Source organism: Lampris incognitus, chromosome 14, assembly GCF_029633865.1.
Source record: "Lampris incognitus isolate fLamInc1 chromosome 14, fLamInc1.hap2, whole genome shotgun sequence".
Lineage (NCBI taxonomy): Eukaryota > Metazoa > Chordata > Actinopteri > Lampriformes > Lampridae > Lampris > Lampris incognitus.
Window position 1 is genome coordinate 20,115,916 of NC_079224.1, and position 23,112 is coordinate 20,139,027.

Below are 23,112 nucleotides of genomic sequence, written 5' to 3' on the forward strand. Positions count from 1 at the left end.
ACACAAAAAGTAGCAACGAAAAGTCCCATATGCAGTTATCTTTTGAATGTCACACCGAATCTGACCAGCGATGGGTTCAAACCACCGCGGGGCCTCATTCAAGGCCTCGCTGATTGTAAAGACGTGAGCTGACTTCATATCAATCCTAATTCATTTTCAACGGACATCTCCATTCCAGTTGTCTGCTGAAACGGGCCGAACCCATCTCAATACAACCAGTAATCCCTTGTGAGTCGAAGGGCCCCCCGCAAATTATGGCGAGGAACCGAACTCTCGGTGTTGTGAGAAGCGCTTCTTTTATGACACACCGGTAGAAAGAGGTCTTTGGCTTTGCCCTTTAAAACACAGTGTACACCAACAGACCCTTCCAACCAAACCTCCAGCCCTAATCTCTATTTAGACCGTCCCGCTTTCTGTGACTCGTCGTTTTGGACCAGACCAAAAACCGTGGGAGAATACGCCCCGAAACAACCTTTTGTAAAACCCAAAGATTTTTGACATGGCACTTGATTCAAAACGGCAGATGTATTAATTGCTATCACTTGGTTGCATGCTGCACGTCTCCACGGTTTTAGCTCTGTTCAAAAACGATGTGTTTTGTTTGTTTTTTTTCTTTAGTCGGCGTAGTGCATTATCGACTCCACGTAGTTTCCGGGAAAGAGTCCGGTGACGCCGTTGCAGACGCCTTCGAACCAACCGTCATCGTTCTTCTTGATGATGTAAATGATGGCCCCCTCCATGAAGGACAGCTCATCCTCCTTGTCCTTGGTATAGTCATAAATGGCCACAACTGAAGGGGGGGGGGGAGACACACAAAATCATTTCAAAAGTGAAACACGAACAAACAAACATGGTAATGCTTGAAGTCTGTTGTAGAAACGTCGACATGTAAGGATGCTAAAGTCAGATTACTGACATCAGCCACATCTTGGGCACTTTACCGTGAATCCCACTCTTTAACAAATCTCTTTCTAAGACTTTTCAAGAATATTTTCTTTTTTATTTTCTTTGGATTTTTCTCCCTTTTTCTCCCCAATTGTACCCGGCCAATCACCCTGCGCTCTAAGCTGTGCCGGTCACTGCTCCACCCCCTCTGCCGATCCGGGGAGGGCTGCAGACTACCACATGCTTCCTCCAATACATGTGGAGTCGCCAGCTGCTTCTTTTCACCTGACAGAGAGGAGGAGTTTCACCAGGGGGACGTAGCGTGTAGGACGATCACGCTATTCCCACCAGTTCTCCCTCCCCCCTGAACAGATGCTCTGACTGACCAGAGGAGGCGCTAGTGCTGCAACCACAACACATACCCACATCCGGCTTCCCACCCACAGACAAGGCCAATTGTGTCTGTAGGGACGCCCGACCAAGCCAGAGGTAACCCGGGGATTCGAACCGGCGATCCCCGTGTTGGTAGGCAACGGAATAGACCGCTATTCTACCCGGACGCCCTTTTCAAGGACATTTTCAATGACTTTTGCTTAGATATACATGCCAGCTGTTGCTCGGGGAAGTTCATTTTATTCAGTACAGTCTCTGAACGGACTGTGTAACTTTTAGCCGGTCACTGAACCCCCCCCCCCCCCAACTTCAAACATTACTGGAACATTAGTCTATACATTTCCAGGTTTCCCAGGATTTCCTGGATGCATCGGTACCTTGTTTACGTTGTTCGAGTCCGTTTATTCAAACCCACTCATGCTCTACTGCTGGTCTCTCAACATGGCTACTCACCTTTCTCTAAATAAGCCTTGGGGGCCCAGTGGGGGTCTCCGTCAGCATAGGGGTCATTGTAGTGCACAACCGCAGCCTCCTCTTCCTCATAGTCCACAGGTGGGGGTGGCGGAGGGGGTGAGGGCTCTTCAAACATGGCCATGTCCTCTGGGGGAGGGGGCGGGGGTGGGGCAGGGTTGTCCGATACTAGAGAGACAGAGAAAAAAGAGAGGGTGATGGAGAGGCGATGCCGGAGAGGGAGGATACAGGTAATGTGTCTGTAACCCCTTGTGTGTCCAAGTAGTAAACCAGCGGCTGTTTGGTATAGTCACGACACTCCGGCTACTTTCAACATTGAAACTCCACCCAAAATTGAAATGCAATGATTAACCTTAGTTAATCAGAGTCTACTGCATTCACTTTTTCCCTGCTTTAAAAAAAAATGTAATTATAGAATTACAACCCCCGAGATCAATTTCTAGCCGACCGTAAGAAATCTGGTCATGTTTCCATATTTCACCAGCTGTCAGTGGATGAGAGATAAAAAAAAAAAATGCAACATCTTCTCGCAGCCCAATAACATTCCACAAATAAACTAATCTAAAAATACGTGTGAGGAAAACTGATTTGCAACACAAAACGCGCCGTCATGAGTTGGGATTAAACACTGATCTTTATCCTCTATTTTCCCCGACCTGATGTCCAATTTTTTTTTTGCAAAACCCTTCTGCAAAAGAACGTGTTAATATCACATATTCAACGCTGATATGCTTCCACACCTGTATAAGACTCATGTTACAGACGGAGACCTCATGCTCTGCGAAGACCTCGTTTCCATCTGGAAGGCTGAGTTAAATGTGAGATGTATTAAGTGCACACACTAGAGGGCGGGTATGAGTCATTAGAGCTCATCAGGCAGGAGGTCATCCAGAAAACACCTTGCGTTACTACACTAGTTACAACGCCACTGCTCTCGCTCGGCTCATTTGTCCTCTCAGAGAGTTAGTCGCTGTTAAGAGCCGGTGTTAGTACTTGTGTTGGAGTGCTGCATCACTCCTTTGTAAAAAAAAAAAAAGAGGCTTGGGATGCTTTTCTAACTGTTTAATTAAAGGGAGCGCTGGGGTTTGAAGCTGAGTGATTTCAAGTGAAGGTCGACCAAATATTATGCCATCCATCCATTATCCAAGCCACTTATCCCAGTCAGGGTCGCAGGGATGCTGGCACCTATCCCAGCAGTCATTGGGCGGCAGGCAGGGAAACACCCTGGACAGGCCGCCAGTCTATCACAGGGCCGACACATTCACACCTAGGGACAATTTAGTATGGCCGATTCATCTGACCTACATATCTTTGGACTGTGGGAGGAAACCGGAGCACCCGGAGGACACCCACGCAGACACGGGGAGACCATGCAAGCTCCACACAGAGGCTCGAACCCAGGACCTTCTTGCTGTGAGGTGACCGTGCTAACCACTGCACCATCATGCCGCACCCAAGCATTATTTATCTCCTATCTGTTCTCATGGCGTCTCTCGGAAACAGACACCAGCCTCTCTTGGTTCAACCAGCATGAGCCTGCAAACATCCCAAATGTTCCTTTTTTTTTATCTATGTTTAGAGAAATACTTTGTCAAACATAATGGGATTGATTGGTAATCATTTTAGGTTCTCTGTTGGCTGAATGACCCCCCCCCCCAACACAAACACACACACACACACACATACACATTCTGAGTTCAGAGAAGGTTTAAGGGGCGTTAGCTCCGTCTACCCAGGATTGTGCTTGTGATTTGGGCACCACTTGTGCTGGCAGAGACCCGATTCTAGCAACCTTTACCAGCAATTCTCCATCTACGCTTTAACTCCGCATATGTCCTAGTGTGACAGACAATTGCACTGACGCTCTAACAAATCCCCAGCCTGGTTACAGAACTCAAAAAAGACTCGTGCTTTTCCCAGAAGACTGCATCTGACGCATTTCAATGATTCTTTTCCTCAGGTTTAAGCCACCAAAACAAACAAACAAATAAATAAATAAAGACTACTCCTCACTGAAACAGCTTGGCTATATGACAGGACCGCTCCAGGACATTATTAAAATACTGTCCTATCCTGCCTTTCACTTCTTTTCCATGACAGTTGCGTGCATCGCATTTTAGTCAGACTGACAGTAAAACACAGTGAGGTAAATCTACCTTCTTATTTTTTTCAGTTCTACATTTGATTATGATAATCAGATCCAACCTGCCGTTAAAAGTGTGCACGAGTTTGTGTTTGCTTGGGTAGGTGCAGGCAGCTGGACCTCTGACGGGACAGCGCTGAATCAGGACGAGACACCAGGTCACATTTTCTCTCCTAAATGGATGGAGAGTAAAATGCATGCTCGCCGTGCTCTGTCACCATGGCAACTGGCAGCCATCAGAGGGGTGTGTCCTCACGCACACGCCAAAAGCTGTGGTGAACGGAGTGTGTGTGAGAGTTGTGAAGACTGACAAAGCCTTGTGTTGAGCTGGCGACGGTGCAGAGTGCCAATTTCAAGCAGCGTACGAATGAGAAATGTGAGATATTTACAGAATACTAACTATATATATATATATATATATATATATACTACCGTTCAAAAGTTTGGGATCACCCAAACAATTTTGTGTTTTCCATGAAAAGTCACACTTATTCACCACCATATGTTGTGAAATGAATAGAAAATAGAGTCAAGACATTGACAAGGTTAGAAATAATGATTTGTATTTGAAATAAGATTTTTTTTACATCAAACTTTGCTTTCGTCAAAGAATCCTCCATTTGCAGCAATTACAGCATTGCAGACCTTTGGCATTCTAGCTGTTAATTTGTTGAGGTAATCTGGAGAAATTGCACCCCACGCTTCCAGAAGCAGCTCCCACAAGTTGGATTGGTTGGATGGGCACTTCTTGCGTACCATACGGTCAAGCTGCTCCCACAACAGCTCAATGGGGTTCAGATCTGGTGACTGCGCTGGCCACTCCATTACCGATAGAATACCAGCTGCCTGCTTCTGCTCTAAATAGTTCTTGCACAATTTGGAGGTGTGTTTAGGGTCATTGTCCTGTTGTAGGATGAAATTGGCTCCAATCAAGCGCTGTCCACTGGGTATGGCATGGCGTTGCAAAATGGAGTGATAGCCTTCCTTATTCAGAATCCCTTTTACCCTGTACAAATCTCCCACCTTACCAGCACCAAAGCAACCCCAGACCATCACATTACCTCCACCATGCTTAACAGATGGCGTCAGGCATTCTTCCAGCATCTTTTCATTTGTTCTGCGTCTCACAAACGTTCTTCTTTGTGATCCAAACACCTCAAACTTGGATTCATCCGTCCACAACACTTTTTTCCAGTCTTCCTCTGTCCAATGTCTGTGTTCTTTTGCCCATCTTAATCTTTTTCTTTTATTGGTCAGTCTCAGATATGGCTTTTTCTTTGCCACTCTGCCCTGAAGCCCAGAATCCCGCAGCCGCCTCTTCACTGTAGATGTTGACACTGGTGTTTTGCGGGTACTATTTAATGAAGATGCCAGTTGGGGACCTGTGAGGCGTCTGTTTCTCAAACTAGAGACTCTAATGTACTTATCTTCTTGCTCAGTTGTGCAACGCGGCCTCCCACTTCTTTTTCTACTCTGGTTAGAGCCTATTTGTGCTGTCCTCTGAAGGGAGTAGTACACACCGGTGTAGGAAATCTTCAATTTCTTAGCAATTTCTCGCATGGAATAGCCTTCATTTCTAAGAACAAGAATAGACTGTCGAGTTTCAGATGAAAGTTCTCTTTTTCTGGCCATTTTGAGCGTTTAATTGACCCCACAAATGTGATGCTCCAGAAACTCAATCTGCTCAAAGGAAGGTCAGTTTTGTAGCTTCTGTAACGAGCTAAACTGTTTTCAGATGTGTGAACATGATTGCACAAGGGTTTTCTAATCATCAATTAGCCTTCTGAGCCAATGAGCAAACACATTGTACCATTAGAACACTGGAGTGATAGTTGCTTGAAATGGGCCTCTATACACCTATGTAGATATTGCACCAAAAACCAGACATTTGCAGCTAGAATAGTCATTTACCACATTAGCAATGTATAGAGTGTATTTCTTTAAAGTTAAGACTAGTTTAAAGTTATCTTCATTGAACAGTACAGTGCTTTTCCTTCAAAAATATGGACATTTCAATGTGATCCCAAACTTTTGAACGGTAGTGTATGAATTAAAAAAATCTGTGCACGCATGTCTGAATGACTGTGTCTTGAAGTAAACTTGATGTTTTCATTGGACTGGATTATCTTGTTGTGTTGTTATTTCGTTTGTGTGAAGGGGTATCTGTGGGTACTCTTTCTTTTGTGTTATTGTACTTATGTCAAAATTTACAGCTGTTATGCAGGGATGTGCTGGTATCTCAGTGTGTGTGTGTAAATATGTATATTTATGAAATCGAGTGTGTGTGTGTGTGTGTGTGTGTGTGTGTGTGTGTGTGTTTGCACTTGTGTGTGAGTGTGTTTATCTGCATCTGTGTCAGTGTTGTATTAAGAGTCAGTTTCTATGGCTGTGTTAGTGTCAGTATCTGTGTATTTGTGCGCTCAGTACTTACTGCTCTCCTGCATTCTGGCCACAAAGCCGGTCAGAGGGATCTGGGGGGTCAGCTGGACCATGGGAGGGGGAGGGGGGGCCACAGACACTGGAGCAGCAACACCCAGAGAAACGGGACAGAGCAGCGGAGACACAGCGAGAGAGAGAGACAGGGAGAGAAAAAAGGCGGTGAAAGTGAGGATATTGATCCAGCAGAATGAGGGAGGTGGGTGAGAATGAAGGAGAAGAGGGGAAAAACGGGTGGTAGTTCCATCGCAGAAGGAAGAGTAAAACCGGAGGGAGGAAAAAGAGAGAAAAAAGACAAAAAAAGCTAGTGAGCAAAAGCGAGCTAGTGCAGCAAGCGTTGCTGAGTAACCCGTGTGCACGTGCCTGAACAGCCTGTCTCTCTTTCCCCTGGTCTGTTCAGCTGAGCTAAAGAGGCAACCATCTCATTGTGACAATATAGCCCGTCAGCATCTCTCTGAAGTCAGCAGCTGCAGCCAGGAACGGGCTTTAGCTGCTGGTGAAAGTCATGCACATGCAGGTACGAGCCCCGAATAACTACTGAAGGGGGATAACAGTTCAATAGCTTTGTGGAAAGACTGATGTCACACAGAGAGACTTTCTCAAAAGAGGAGCATTTACAGCTTGCACAGGGGAATAGGATTTTAGGACACAATAATTTAGATTAACCTGTATGGCTTGAGTCTGGATCTGGTGTGGCAGTTTAGTTATATTATATAATTCCCTAAACAACCTCACATCCGTCCAACACTTATCGCCACCACCCTCAAGGGGCCATTTGCCCAACTGTCATCATAAATGAGAAAATGCTCTACACTGAACTGGCTGATGAAATCCATCTTCATTAAGTTACTCAACAGATGGACTGACATATATGAAAAAGACAGGGCAATCACAGGTGAAGGTATTTTGATTGATTTATATAGATAGATAGACAGACAGACAGACAGACAGACAGACAGACAGACAGAGCGATACACAGAGAAACAGACAGAGCGATAAACACAGAGAAACAGACAGACAGAGAAAGAAAGAACAGCAATCAGAGACTGACAGACAGACAGACAGACAGACAAAGAACGGCAGCCAGAGACTGATAGACAGACAGAGAGAGAGACAGACAGACAGAACGACAGAGCTAGACAGACAGACAGAGAAAGAACGGCAGCCAGAGAGACTCAGACAGACAGACAGATGGAGACAGACAGAGACAGAGACAGACAGGCAGACAGAAAGAGGGACAGAGACAGACAGACAGAGAGCTAGCCAAAATGACAGAGAGAAAAACAGCTCTTGTAGACGTACCGCCCACAGACATGATGTCACATATGCAGGCCAGTCTAGTTTGGCTCGTAAATCACCAGTATTACTGGGGCGTCTATGGCCTCGGAGGGCAGTAACGTCTTATTATTACACCCCGCTAACAACATAGTGCCACATCCATCTACTACACCAACACCGTGCGACTCTAAAGAAAGAAATTTTCTTCCTGAGTTCCAGCATGTACTGTGGGTTAATCTCACTGTAGTGAAAGTTCAGTGAGTTGCCATCACTGGATATCACGCCCAAAATCCCATGTTATGGTTCTGTCTGAATCCAGACATGACACTCCATGTAACCGTGTCCCTCAGACAAGTCCATCTCCTCCCCTTCGTGTTTTGTGCCAAGGAAGATAGAGCTGTGTTTACAGAGAAGGCATTAGCAGATCATGCTCAGAGGGATGTGTGGTGAGGTAAATCTCCACAGCCCTGACAGCTCATATGCATATGTCCTGGCTTTCCACTTGTCTAACAAATCTGGAGGTGCATGTGTTTGAGCATGTGTATATTTATGAGTGTCCTAAATTTCACCTGGCCTGCCTTCATTTAAGCAGCAGCCTCCTCCGACGGAGCACATGGCACATTCATTAACCCGATTAGAGGAGTATCATCAATAGTGGGGTGCAGGTTGAATTCCCTAATTATTTCTCATGATCAATCTTTATAGGAGTATTTATCTAAAAAAGTTTAAAAAAGAAATAGATGGTTTTGTGTGTAAGCTTTGGTACTGATACTAGCTTTGTGGTACTAAATACTTCAAAACATCAACATCTTGGATTCTGGATACATTCTGATTCTACACTCCCACATGAAAAACAATTTATTTTATTTGATAATTAAATAAGTCAGTGATATTTTTTCTGATATTTAGAAATTGTATGGATTGAAGGTATCAAAACTGAAGTATAACACTCAATCCTATACTATTTCTATCATGTTATTTTACACTGTGACCGAACATAGCTTTGTCTCTTTTTACTGTTGAATTATACTTTACTGTACTGTTCCTATGATGCGTCTTCTTCGCAAACGGGCTGCATGAGGTGGAGTCCCAGGTTACCTGAGTTCTGGGGGTATGCAGGTCCTCCGTTGAGGTGGGGCTGCTGGGAGATGGAGAACTGGGAGGAGACGGAGGGCGCACGGCGGTAGGTGCCGGTGGCTGACACCATGGAGGCCGAGGAGGTGGTGGAGGAGGAGTTGTGACGGGAGATTTGGCGGGAGATGGTGCCAAATTGGGACATGGGAATGGGGCCTAGACCTGGGCCCTGGGGAACGGATGCTGGGACTGTCACCGCTGTCACAGGAGGAAAAAGGAGGCGCTGGTTAAATGGTTGTGGTGATCGCAAATGACAGACAAATAATTTTTGGCAACAAAAGCATTTTTTATATATACTATATATATATATATATGTCTCTCAGTTGTCATAAAAATAGGGTTAGCTAACAGACAACATGAAAACAATATTTATTTGCAGAAATCAGAATGTGCAGTAGTTTATGTGAAGCTCTCCCTCTTTTATATATTGTATCTACAAGTTATCTCATGTTGCACTTTTCTAAGTACATCAAGCAGAGTGTCACTAAGTATCAATATTACACATTGTAGTCATATAGGACAAAACCCAGATGATATAACATACTGTAGCGAATTCGGGGGACAATGCAACCACAGGAACTGCCGCGGCCGGGAAGCAAACCCGTATCGCCCGCACCGCAGGAGACATCGCTAACCACTCGACTAAAGGGTCAGACCCGCCAGCCAGCGTCAGCGTGTCTTCTTATCCATGCACGTTACACTACTCCCCTCCTTTGGGAAGCGCATCCCCGTGCTTAAGCATATTCACGCCTCAGGGCGCATACGCTTCCGATGGCCTTACGGTCGCTCCATTCCACTTCTGACACCAATGTAGCGAATTGGGGGACAACACAACCACAGGAACTGCCGCGGCCGGGAAGCGAACCCGTATCGCCCGCGCCGCAGGAGACATCGCTAACCACTCGACTAAAGGGTCAGACCCGCCAGCCAGCGTCAGCGTGTCTTCTTATCCATGCACGTTACACTACAAGCAATCACAGCTTTGATTTGTTGATCATTACATCATATTATGAATTATATTATGATTTAAAAGAGAAACGTTCACTGTCACAATGCCATCCTTTGGCTACTGAATCTCTTTCAGACTTAATGCGATTAAAGTTGAATAGGAGAATGTGCCTGTGAGTAGGAGGGAGTAGAGAGAGCACAAGAGAGCTGGGAAAAATAAGGAGGTGACACTAAAGCTGACTCATGGCAAATATTCCCCAGAAAATATCCCACTGCGCCTCATTTTCCAGTATCCCATTTGGTTCACACGCTGCGGGTCTTTGATGAGCAGCTGCAAAAGCCAGTGTTGATTACAGATGCTGGAACTCACCTTGGCCCATACTGGGAGGAGAGGGGGTGGGAACCGCCAGTGGGACACCCACGCCACTGCTTCCACTGTTCTCCCTGCCACCACTTCCCCCACTACTTCCACTACACAGAGAGAGAGAGAGAGTGATATGGGCAGACAGACAGACAGACAATAGAGATGGATAGACAGAAGGAGGATGATTAGAGGATGTGTGAGGCAAACTTAATTGCATGTTTGACGTCCTATCATTACTCTCTCATATGTTACTCATCACAGTAAGTGTGTCACCATTGCTGAACATGGACTGCACTGTAGGGGACATTGCCTACAGGGAACTTTTGACCTGTTCATGAAGACTGGGTATCAGTGTAACATTTACATCTAAGATGGAAGGAGTCTGTATGTCTGTACATCTGTCCTTCGATTTTCTTGGCAACCGTTCATCCAATCGACTTCAAACTTGGCGGGTGTATTGCCGAGGACCCAAGGACGTGCAGTGTCGAATGTGAGGTTGTTTGCATGAGTGGTTGTCGAGAAACTTGAAGGACAGTCATACGTACATACATACATACACGCAGACACGCAGACAAGAGACGTTCATCCCACTCTGCCATTACAACCCACATTGTGGTCACAGGTGGGATTACACCCGAATGGGCACTGCACTAGTTCTTCAGAAAGATGAAAAGGAATCAGGAAAGTATATTATGGCAGAAGCCATCCAAGACAAATGGTATTTTGCAGGAAACAACTGAGGTAAAAGCAGTTGGTGCAGTATTTTATGCATTATATGCATTTTCCAGTAATGTGTTGAACTGTTTGATTGGAGAAAATTTCAGACTATGTCTCTGAATAATTCTGGAGGCATTTAAGTTAATCAGACTTTTAAAATACCACAGTTGCATTTATACCTGGAATCTTATGCATTTAAGTTCTGACTACACATAACCTGAGCAATGACGCTTACTTAAAAGCAGTTATATGCTACCTGTGTGTCCGGGGCCTCTGGTTGAGCGAGGCTGTGCGTGCAGGGCTGTGCTGGCTGCCGAGCCGGGCTGGGCTGGTCATGTAGTCATTAGGCACCACCGGCGGCTTGACTGGCTCCAGAGTTTTATAAGGAATGTTACGCCTTAACACAAAAAACATGGGGGGAGAGAGAGGAAGAAGAGAGAGGAAGAGGAGGAGGTTAGTGAGAAAAAAACGATTCAGATTTTGAAGAAGGGCAATACAAAAAGCTAAAACGATCTGAATTAAGTCAATATAAAACACCGCAAACGATCTCTGAGCTATCAGGGGCCGAGTTGGACCGGTATTTCTGCCCAACCCATCACCTGAGGTAAATGGATGTGGGCTGAATTATTTTTGAAAAGTCAATTCAATTTTATTTGTAGAGCCCAATATCACAAATTACAAATTTGCCTAGGTAAAATACTTACCCAAGAGTGCCACGGCCAGCCATGGGGGGGCTGGGGGGCTTCTGTGTTGGGGGGTTGGTCCTGGATAGCGTCCCTCCTCGACCTGCTGCGTTGTTGCCATGTTGCTATGAGAGAAATTGTAATGTTAAACATTACTATGGTGAACGATACTGTAATCTCAATTGCAGAGAGCAGCTTTCCACGCTATTGACCCTTGCCTTGAAAAAAAAAAAACCCGGTCTGTTCATTGTTATGTTTATGTCAAAATTGTTCACCAGTAATATGAAGTATGTATGCATATGTGTAAGACAACCATCTCTTACCTTGGCCTTAAGCCACTGAGTGCAAGCGGGCAATAAGAGAGGAGAGAGAAGAGGACACACCCATTGGTTAATGGAAAGTAAAAATGTGTAAAAAGCGTCAGTATTGTAGAGGTAGCCAAATCAGAAGTCTGTCATGTTACCCTTTATCATTTCCCCCCATTTATACTGTAACACAAAACAGTATTGTGTTTCTCTTGCTGCAAGATTACTCTGTTCACTTTTTCAAAAGGTGCTCTGTGTAGTTCTTCGGCATCCCTGAAGCACAACGTGACAAGTAAATATCAGCAGGGGTTGTTGAAATGTACTGACTGAAACAAAGTAAATGACTCGTGCCCCCTAACTCAGGAGGCTTCTATTATATTCAGAGATACAGGAGCCAAGCTGTGTGAGTTGTTTTTGTTGTTGTATGACGTCCTGTCTGCTTAAAGACTTGGCTTGCACTCGTAGTCCTCTGTAAACTATGCAAAACTGGTAGATGTCAGCAAACACTTGGGGTATCAGCTACCTTTCTTTTTTGGGGGGGGGATCCTCCTTTTTCTCCCCAATTGTACCCAGCCAATTACCCAACTCTTCCGAATTGTCCCGGTCGCTGCTCCACCCCCTCTGCTGATCTGGGAGGGCTGCAGACTACCACATGCCTCCTCCGATACATGTGGAGTCACCAGTCGCTTCTTTTCACCGGACAGTGAGGAGTTTCACCAGGGGGACGTAGCGCATGGGAGGATCACGCTACCCCCCTCTCCTCCGAACAGGCACTCTGACCGGCCAGAGGAGGCACTAGCGCAGCGACCAGGACACATACCCACATCCGGCTTCCCACCCACAGACACAGCCATTTGTGTCTGTAGGGTTGCCTGACTAAGCCCAAGGTAACACAGAGATTCGAACCGGCAATCCCCGTGTTGATAGGCAGCGGAATAGACCGCTACGCTACCCGGATGCCCCATCAGCTACCTTTCTATTAGAATTTGTTTCATCTTACTTTGATTTTGTTGTTATTCTCCAGGGCTGCGACTAATAATTATCTTCATTTTCAATTAATCCATCCATTTTTTATGATTAATGAATTATTAATTTAGTGTACAAAATAATGAAAAAATGCTCATCAAAAATTCCCAGAACTAAGGTGATGTCTTAAATTTTTTTAGTTTGAACAGCAACCAAAAATAGTCTAAAGCATTAATTTTATGGTATGAACTGTGGAAAGGCTAGTAAAGGCTTGCAAATCTTCGCATTTGCGATTCTGTAAGCGGCAAATGTTTGGTAGTTACTTGATAAATGCCTCAAATAATTAATCAATTACCAATCCATTACTTTCTCTTGATCGACAAATCAGTTCTGTAGACTGATAAATCAATTAATCTACTAATTGTTTCAGTACTATTATCACACAGGTGAATGACAGAGGTCAGAGTGGAAACAGAATTGCACTTAGCACCTTTAAAGCTTATCGAAAGATAATTCTAAACAGTTCTGCAGACTCCTCCCATCTGAACTTGCCCAAAATTAATTTCGGAGCCATATCACATCATACTATTAGATGTAGTTTCAAACAACCTTTCCTGTATAGCTGTGTTAACATTGTCACCATTGGGCATCCGGGTAGTGTGGCAGTCTATTCCGTTGCCTACCAACACGGGGATCGTCGGTTCAAATCCCCGTGTTACCTCCGGCTTGGTTGGGGGTCCCTACAGACATAATTGGCTATGTCTGCGGGTGGGAAGCCGGATCTAGTCGCTGTGCTAGCGCCCCCTGTGGTCGGTTGGGGCACCTGTTCGGGAGGGGGAACTGGGGGGAATAGCGTGATCCTCCCACGCGCTACGTCCTCTTGGTGAAACTCCTCACTGCCAGGTGAAAAGAAGCGGCTGGCGACTCCACATAGATTGGAGGAGGCATGTGGTAGTCTGCAGCCCTCCCCAGATCAGCAGAGGGGGTGCAGCAGCGACCGCGACAGCTCGGAAGAGTGGGATAATTGGCCGAATACAATTGGGGAGAAAAAGGTGGAAAAAAAAAACATTGCTGTGGCATACATGTGCCCTGCGTTGAAGTCGTGTATGATGGTACCCGTGTGTGTACTGTGTGCACGTCTGCGTCTAGACTTAAGCTCCGGGCTGTTATCAGAATCAGGGTCAGTCGAGCTCCATGCTACAAAAAGATGGTCATGCAAACAGAGGGGGGCAGGACTGTGCAGCCGTTTCCAGACAAGTGGAACGTGGTGCAAGACAAACTGCAGAAAATAAATAACAGCGGCGAGGTCTGCAGATGGTGGGAACAGCATTTCGGCGGCTATTGTGTGGCTAGCTGAAACTACATGCTCACCCTCACAGCTAATAAAGACTTTGGAAGTGGAGGGTTGAAAACCTTGGACCACAACACTGGGAATCATCTTTTCATGAGTTTCTGTCTCTCCATCTACACACGGGTGAATTATCCGTTAAGAAGCGGGCAGGCAAGAGGGGCAATTGCGGATAGCAGATTTGTGGCCTTTGGCGAGGCCCCAAGGAACCTACCCGATTCCAGGGATTAATAGGCTGCAAGAATAAGGTGCTAATGACTTTTACACACACAATCATGAACACATGTGCACACTTACAGACACACACACAGACACAAAAACCTGCAAGCACAGGCACACCCCACACTGACCATGAACAAATACACAAAACACAAACAAAGACACGCACACATGGGTAATCACACGAATGAAAAAACACACTTGCGAGAGTGCACACTAAAACACGATGCACAACATTTTCTCTTTGTCTTTCTGTTGTGGCTGGTGTGGTAGTGAGTTTGCACTGATATCAATGCTTCTGAATTATTCACAGAAATATGCTGGGAGGGGAAAGGTGGCATCAGAGATCCCTCTGTGTGAGTGTGTGTGTGTGTGTGTGTGTGTGTGTGTGTGTGTGTGAGTGTGTGTGTGTGTGTGTGTGTGTGTGTGTGCGTGTGTGTGCAGACTTATGCATGAGTGTGTTCTGAGGGCAAGGATGGAATCTGATATGCCTCTCTGTCTGAAAACAGCCAGGCGGAGAAAATCACAGAGCTTCAAAATGGATGGCGACCATCGCTGCAGTAGCTAGGGACTCTATAAACTCCCAGGGTCTTCCTTTATTCGTCTGGCTGTTCGTTCATCCACTCATGCCTGCCGCACCATGCTACAATAAAAACATAAACGAATTGAAGACGTGTTGCCAGACATTTCACGGATGTCTGAGTCACGTACTTTTAAAAGGAACGCTGACAGGGTGCACTGCAGCTTTCATAAACAGGCACCATGCATCTGATAGGGACACAATAACATATACCATCGCTGCTCATCATTTGAGACACCCATTTGACGGCAGCGTTCGTCCACAGCACTTCGTTTGCATAGCAGCCCAAGCCAAATCCGAGCCTTTGCCGCGGCTCGGAGAGGGGCAAGCGAGGTTTTGCATGTGAATCAGCATCGTTTGAAAATCAACAAACAGCCACTATCTCGCCTGAGACAGACACAGGGGGAGAGGGACGAGGAGACTGACTCGACCATGTCACACCAAGAAACTTATGACTGGAGCAATCAATACTCTCTCTCTCACACACACACACACACACACACACACACACACACACACACACACACACACACACACACACACACACACACACACACACACACACACACACAAGCTGTAGATGAAATGAAGGAGGGGAAGAGGGAAAAGAGTACAGATCCTGGGGAGAGAGGATAAAAAACATGGAAGAAAGAGGCGGAAAAGGGTTGAAAGAATATTTTCTCGCACTTCACGGGGGGTTGGTGTGACGGCATCAGCAGCACTTGGCGAGGAGCTCACTCTGTCATTCTGACACGATGGAGTTTACAACGCACACAAAAACACAGACGGACAGAAAGACAAACAGAAAGACTCACACAAAAACAGAGTCTCACACACACACACACACACACACACACACACACACACACACACACACACACAGAACTCTCATCTCTCTCTTGACTTGACAAACAACGCTGACTGGCTTTAGTCTACAACTGAGCTACACAGCAAGCTAGTGTGTGTGTGTGTGTGTGTGTGTGTGCGTGTGTGCGTGCGTGTGTGTGTTAAATTTTCACATGTCGCCGTGTTTAATTAACTAAAAGGCCAGTTTATTGATCGCCTGCATGTCTGAACAGTCATTATGCAGGCAGCCAGGAAGCTCATTCACATGTAAGGGCCAGGTGTAAACTAGCCCCTAAATGCCTGCTTGCCTGTCACCAGAAATTGATTCAGACTGGGAAGTTGATGTATTTGAAAATAATGAGCTTAGCAAGTAACCGGTGGAAGTCAGAAAACAGAATAGCGGGGGGTTCAGCAGCACTGCGTTTGATGGTGGGTTGCCAGCAAGGACGGTCACACATTACAAAGGAATATAAGTATTCAGAACCATGCCTCTTGGTGCTATGGGCCCCTCAAATGGCTCCTGTATTTCACTTGCCACTGATGAAATGGACGGGGGCGCGATATAAACGTTCCCTTATAACCAGCATCAAGCCAACATCATGGTTCTTACTTTGACGCCATGCCCCACGTCGTCCAACAGCGTGTAGTCGATGGGTTTCCGGATGTAGCGCACCGGCCTCTCCATGTTGCCGGGAGCAATAATCTTGTGGGTGCGTGAAGTGTTTTTATTGGTGGTCAAGATGCCAATCTCTCGCCGCGCTACCTTCTCCTTATGGATATCAACCGTCTGGAGGGGAGAATAAGAAGATGGAGGGAGAAGAAGAGAGGTAGTTTAGAGAGAAAGAGATGGTGAGAGAAAGACACAAAAAAACAAAGAGAGAGGGACTGAAGTTAGAAGATAATGAACAAATATTAGTAATTTCTGTACACACATTTTGTGATGCACAGAGATTGATTTCATTAATTCTTTCTGATTTCAAAATCAATTGGCAAAATAACAGACACAATAATAGCAACTACACAATATACAATATACAAAACAAAATAAAAGACACAATTGGCCGTGTCTGCGGGTGGGAAGCCGTATGTAGGTATGTGTCCTGGTCGCTGCACTAGCGCCTTCTCTGCTCGGTCAGGGCGCCTGTTTGGAGGGGAGGGGGAACTGGAGGGGATAGCGTGATCCTCCCACGCGCTACATCCTCTGGTGAAACTCCTCACTGTCAGGTGAAAAGAAGCGGCTGGCGACTCCACATGTATTGGAGGAGGCATCTGGTAGTCTGCAGCCCTCCCCGGATCGGCAGAGGGAGTGGAGCAGCGACCGGGACGCAGGCTGGTGGGAAGATGTTTTACGTGGGGGGTGGGGGGGGTCTGCGTTTGCCAACTAAAATGAAAAGTATTATGGCGAGCCAGTGTGGAAGAATGAGTCGAGAGGCAGAGATCTCATTTTAATCGCAACTCCCGTGCCCCATACACCGCACGACCCCAAGAGTGCTCTTTTATTCACACCGGCCAGAACGGCCCAGAACTGACAACATCGTTACGAGTCCCCCCCCCACCGATGTCCTAAGTGCCGACATCCATCCCAGTCACGGTCCTACAGTCAGTTAGTCAGTAAACAGTCTCCTTCTTAGTCTGAGTCGAACCCCCAAAACAACAACACAAGAATAACCACAACATGAACACATCATTAAAACACAATTTTAAATCTAACATTAACAGTCCCATCAGCCATTGCGCTCCCCCAGTGCAGAACCACCAACAGTCAGAGCGACCGCCTCCCCCGGTCGCTACAGTATGACGTCATTGTTTTGTTTGTAAGGTACGTGTGTAGCAGATTTGGAATGGTGTGTTTACTCACTTTATTATCCAAAATGTACATTCCACGCAGCCCTAGCCCACTGTTTAAAATAATGTAAAGTATGTTTTATTTTTTTGTATTTGTATGTTAGGGAAAGTTAGGCATACTGTTGGGTCTAAGATGTTACACAGCCTCCTGCCACTACTTGGGAGGGGGTAGGCTGGGGGGGCCTCCCCCCTCCCCGCACTAATGCTGGGACAGCTCGGAGGAGTGGGGTAATTGAACGGGTACAATTGGGGAGAAAAAGGAGAGGGGGGAAAATACTATATATATATACATATAATATTCATATATATATATATAAAGAGAGAGAGAGAGAGAGAGAGAGAGAGAGAGAGAGAGAGAGAGAGATAGATAGATAGATAGATAGATAGATAGATAGATAGATAGATAGATAGATAGATAGATAGATAGATAGATAGATAGATAGATAGATAGATAGATAGATTCTGATAATCCAGTGATTTTATATATATATAATTTTGCTCCTTATTTGTTGAGCACTTTCCCTACCGTTGAGTGTTTCTCTTAACAAAGTTATATATATATATATATATATATATATATATATATATATATATATATATATATATATACACTACCGTTCAAAAGTTTGGGATCACCCAAACAATTTTGTGTTTTCCATGAAAAGTCACACTTATTCACCACCATATGTTGTGAAATGAATAGAAAATAGAGTCAAGACATTGACAAGGTTAGAAATAATGATTTGTATTTGAAATAAGATTTTTTTTACATCAAACTTTGCTTTCGTCAAAGAATCCTCCATTTGCAGCAATTACAGCATTGCAGACCTTTGGCATTCTAGCTGTTAATTTGTTGAGGTAATCTGGAGAAATTGCACCCCACGCTTCCAGAAGCAGCTCCCACAAGTTGGATTGGTTGGATGGGCACTTCTTTGAGCAGATTGAGTTTCTGGAGCATCACATTTGTGGGGTCAATTAAACGCTCAAAATGGCCAGAAAAAGAGAACTTTCATCTGAAACTCGACAGTCTATTCTTGTTCTTAGAAATGAAGGCTATTCCATGCGAGAAATTGCTAGGGAATTGAAGATTTCCTACACCGGTGTGTACTACTCCCTTCAGAGGACAGCACAAACAGGCTCTAACCAGAGTAGAAAAAGAAGTGGGAGGCCGCGTTGCACAACTGAGCAAGAAGATAAGTACATTAGAGTCTCTAGTTTGAGAAACAGACGCCTCACAGGTCCCCAACTGGCATCTTCATTAAATAGTACCTGTTAGAGCCTGTTTGTGCTGTCCTCTGAAGGGAGTAGTACACACCGGTGTAGGAAATCTTCAATTTCTTAGCAATTTCTCGCATGGAATAGCCTTCATTTCTAAGAACAAGAATAGACTGTCGAGTTTCAGATGAAAGTTCTCTTTTTCTGGCCATTTTGAGCGTTTAATTGACCCCACAAATGTGATGCTCCAGAAACTCAATCTGCTCAAAGAAGTGCCCATCCAACCAATCCAACTTGTGGGAGCTGCTTCTGGAAGCGTGGGGTGCAATTTCTCCAGATTACCTCAACAAATTAACAGCTAGAATGCCAAAGGTCTGCAATGCTGTAATTGCTGCAAATGGAGGATTCTTTGACGAAAGCAAAGTTTGATGTAAAAAAAATCTTATTTCAAATACAAATCATTATTTCTAACCTTGTCAATGTCTTGACTCTATTTTCTATTCATTTCACAACATATGGTGGTGAATAAGTGACTTTTCATGGAAAACACGAAATTGTTTGGGTGATCCCAAACTTTTGAACGGTAGTGTATATATATATATACACTGCTCAAAAAAATAAAGGGAACACATAAGCAATGCAATGTAGCTCCAAGTCAATCACACTTTTGAGATATCAACCTGTCCAGTTAGGAAGCAACACTGATTTGTGAATCAATTTCACCTGTTGGTAAATTCTCTAATTTCCACCAGGTGGAAATTAGACAATTTGCAAGACAACCCCTATAAAAGGAATGGATTTGCAGGTGGTGGCCACAGACCATTTGCCTGTCCTCATCTTTTCTGGCCGATCTTTGGTTAGTTTTTCATTTTGCTAGTGCCCTCACCACTAGAGGTGGCATGAGGCGGTATCTGCAACCTACAGAAGTTGCTCAGGTAGTGCAGCTCATCCAGGATGGCACATCAATGCGTGCTGTGGCAAGAAGATTTGATGTGTCTCCCAGCACAGTGTCCAGAGCATGGAGGAGGTACCAGGAGACAGGCCAGTACACCAGGAGACGTGGAGGGGGCCGCAGGAGGACAACGACCCCGCAGCAGGACCGCTATCTGGTCCTTTGTGCAAGGAGAAACAGGAGGAGCACTGCCGGAGCCCTACAAAACGACCTTCAACAGGCCACTAATGTGCAGGTTTCTGCTCAAACAGTGAGAAACAGAATGCATGAGGATGGTATGAGGGCCCGACGTCCACAATTGGGGCCTGTGCTCACAGCCCAACACCGTGCAGCCCGATTGACCTTTGCCGGAGAACATCTTGGTTGGCAGATTCACCATTGGCGCCCTGTGCTCTTCACAGATGAGAGCAGGTTCACACTGAACACATGTGAAAGACGTGAGAGAGTCTGGAGATGCTGTGGAGAACGTTCTGCTGCCTGCAACATCCTCCAGCATGACCGGTTTGGCGGTGGGTCAGTGATGGTCTGGGGAGGCATATCCTTGGAGGGCCGCACAGACCTCTACGTGCTAGCCAGAGGTACCATGACTGCCATTAGGTATCGGGATGAGATCCTCAGACCCATTGTCAGACCATATGCTGGTGCAGTGGGCCCTGGGTTCCTGCTCATGCATGACAATGCTCGTCCTCATGTGGCCAGAGTGTGTCAGCAGTTCCTGTATGTCGAGGGCATTGATGCTATGGACTGGCCTGCACGTTCCCCAGACCTGAATCCAATCGAGCACCTCTGGGACATCATGTCTCGTACCATCCGCCAACGCAATGTCGCACCACAGACTGTCCAGGAGTTGACCGATGCCCTGATCCAGGTCTGGGAGGAGATCCCTCAGGAGACCATCCGTCGTCTCATCAGGAGCATGCCCAGACGTTGTAGGGAGTGCATACAGGCACGTGGAGGCCACACACACTACTGAGCCTCATTTTGAATCGTCTTGAAGAATTTCCACAGAAGTTGGATCAGCCTATGTTCTCATTTTCCACTTTGATTTGGAGTATGATTCTGAATCCAGACCTTAATGGGCTAATGATTTTGATTTCCATTGATCATTCTTAGGTTATTTTGCTCTAAACACATTCCTCTGTCTAATAAATAAAGATTTTCAGCTGAAATATTTCATTCATCGAGGTCTATATTGTGTTTTTAGGTGTTCCCTTTATTTTTTTGAGCAGTATATTTCACTACCTACTTCATTGGAAGTGTGCAGAGAGTATTCCTCCTGTGATCTATCTAAAATTGCATGTGGTCGGAGGGTAGGTATTCTCTGCCACATTTTACCCTGAAGCTAAACTAATTATGGGCGAACTTGATAAACTCATCAACAAATGGAACATTTCCTTCTTTCAGAACCCCTCAAATTGCTTCCTCAGTATACTGTAAACACACTCCCCGGTGTCTTTCTGACTGGCAGTCCAAGTCTCCGTGGCCAGGGGCTTGATGGGAGAACTGTATGCCTTTCAGAATGCATCTACTGCTGCATCTGCTAGTCTTATCACTGCTCTGCAGGGTGGGTAACAGTGAGGCCAGGACTTTGTAGGATCTACAGTGTTTCTTTATCTGATGCCTTTCTTTGTCAGATGAAAACACGTTTCATTACACAAGTGTAAATCGTTTTCAGCTCAACTTTAGGTGTGCTTTTGTAAGTGAAACCCCCTCAGTACAAATGCCAAAAAAAAAGAAGGCACAACTGAGTGCTTAGTCATTTGTGGTATTACCATATATAGCCCTACTACTATCCTGCTTTACAGACTCATTCTAGTCCACAGTTTGAACTGCTATTGGACCACTCTGCTGTCTCCTGGCCTACGCCTTGGGGACCATGTGATGAAGACAAAATTAAAATGCCAGCAGCTTCAATCTCTTCTCCGATGTCAGTCATTACTGCTCCCAGCAGCCATGTCTGCATGGCTGGACTTCCATTCACGGGACAGACTCATGAATGATAGATGCAGAGGGAGGGAGGGGACAGAAGGAGATGAGGGCCGAATGAGTGCCTCTCTGGACAATGAGGTCACACTTGAGTAGAGCGCAGTCAAGTGTGTGTGTGTGTATGTGTGTGTGTGTGTGTGTGTGTTTGAGAGACTGCTGCTGTTCCATTGTGCATCTCTATACACTCCTGCACTCATGTGTGAAGAGATAAAACTGAATGGAAAAAGGAACATTATTCAATGTGTGTGTGTGTTCCAAGATACTGTATATGTACCAATATACTGTGCATGAATTCATATATACTATATATGTGTGTGTGTGCATGTGTGTGTGTGTGTGTGTGTGTTTGAGAGACTGACGCTATTCCATTGTGCATTTCTATACACTCCTGCACTCGTGTGAAGAGATAAAACTGAATGGAAAAATTAACGTTAGTGCATGTATGTGTGTGTGCCCATATACTGTATACCATACCAATATACTGTGCATAATATATATATATATATATATATATATATATATATATATATATGTGTGTGTGTGTGTGTGTGTGTGTGTGTGTGTGTGTGGTGTGTGTGTGCGTGTGTACCCACTTTTAGGTTTGTGTGTTAAGTGCACATTCATGTGACCCACACTGCAATAAGGTCACACATCAATCACCACCAAGCTATCTCATTCAGTCAACCCCTATATCTGCAGTTGTGACTGTCTCACTCTGGGCGCTGGGGGAAACCAACTGGGAGGTTGAAGCTCAGATAGAGAGTCGCCTTTATTTTCTACTCTCCTCTTGGTGTCTGGAAATTGATTATTAGCTGCTGTTTCCTGCTTTGCAAGCTGAAGGTGTGAGCAGCAGATGTTTGGCACTCTTGATAATCATATTTGGTCATTAATAATTTACCAAAACCCCAAATCATTTTTGTCAATCAACTGTATGAGAGAGAGAAAGAGAGAGAACATGCTAGGCTCTTATTTTTAGGAGAGGAAACTAAAGGGTCACACCCTAGCATAAGACAACCTTCCCATTTCCTGTCAGAGATTGGCAAGGAGAGCAGCAGTACAGATTGGAGAGAGAGAGAGAGAGAGAGAGAGAGCGAGAGAGAGAGAGAGAGAGAGAGAGAGAGAGAGAGAGAGAGAGAGAGAGAGAGAGAGAGAGAGAGAGAGAGAGAGAGAGAGAGAGAGAGAGAGAGAGAGAGAGAGAGAGAGAGAGAGAGAGAGAGAGAGATGGAGGGGGAGAAAGAAAGAGAAATGAGATGAGGAGTGGTGGACCGAGCAAATCAGACGTGGGGCTCCTACAAATGTTGCATCTCCATATGAGGAACTGTACAGTCCATTGTACTTCCATCTGAAAGCATTGTCAACAGACCTAGACTCTCAACACCACGGTTATTCGTTACTTTT

General features: G+C 45.3%; 1 protein-coding gene across 16 annotated transcripts in view; it reads right to left on the reverse strand.

Moving 5' to 3' along the window:
• Window positions 1-343: 343 nt before the first annotated feature.
• The window catches only part of LOC130124046 (abl interactor 1-like), a 41,592-nt gene continuing 18,823 nt past the window's right edge, over window positions 344-23,112 (reverse strand). Inside the window, exons 3-11 of one of the 16 annotated variants that reach the window (XM_056293424.1) lie at window positions 16,327-16,503; window positions 11,776-11,790; window positions 11,474-11,577; window positions 11,026-11,166; window positions 10,065-10,159; window positions 8,705-8,929; window positions 6,324-6,410; window positions 1,732-1,917; window positions 344-790 (exon numbers count right to left, since the gene is read on the reverse strand). In XM_056293424.1, coding sequence (XP_056149399.1) covers window positions 615-790; window positions 1,732-1,917; window positions 6,324-6,410; window positions 8,705-8,929; window positions 10,065-10,159; window positions 11,026-11,166; window positions 11,474-11,577; window positions 11,776-11,790; window positions 16,327-16,503 — 1,206 coding nt within the window. In that variant the 3' untranslated portion in view covers window positions 344-614. Of the gene's footprint in view, window positions 791-1,731; window positions 1,918-6,323; window positions 6,411-8,704; window positions 8,939-9,810; window positions 9,816-10,058; window positions 10,160-11,025; window positions 11,167-11,473; window positions 11,578-11,775; window positions 11,791-16,326; window positions 16,504-23,112 lie in introns of all 16 variants that reach the window. The other 15 variants (XM_056293417.1, XM_056293416.1, XM_056293418.1 and 12 more) reach the window with 15 other exon arrangements.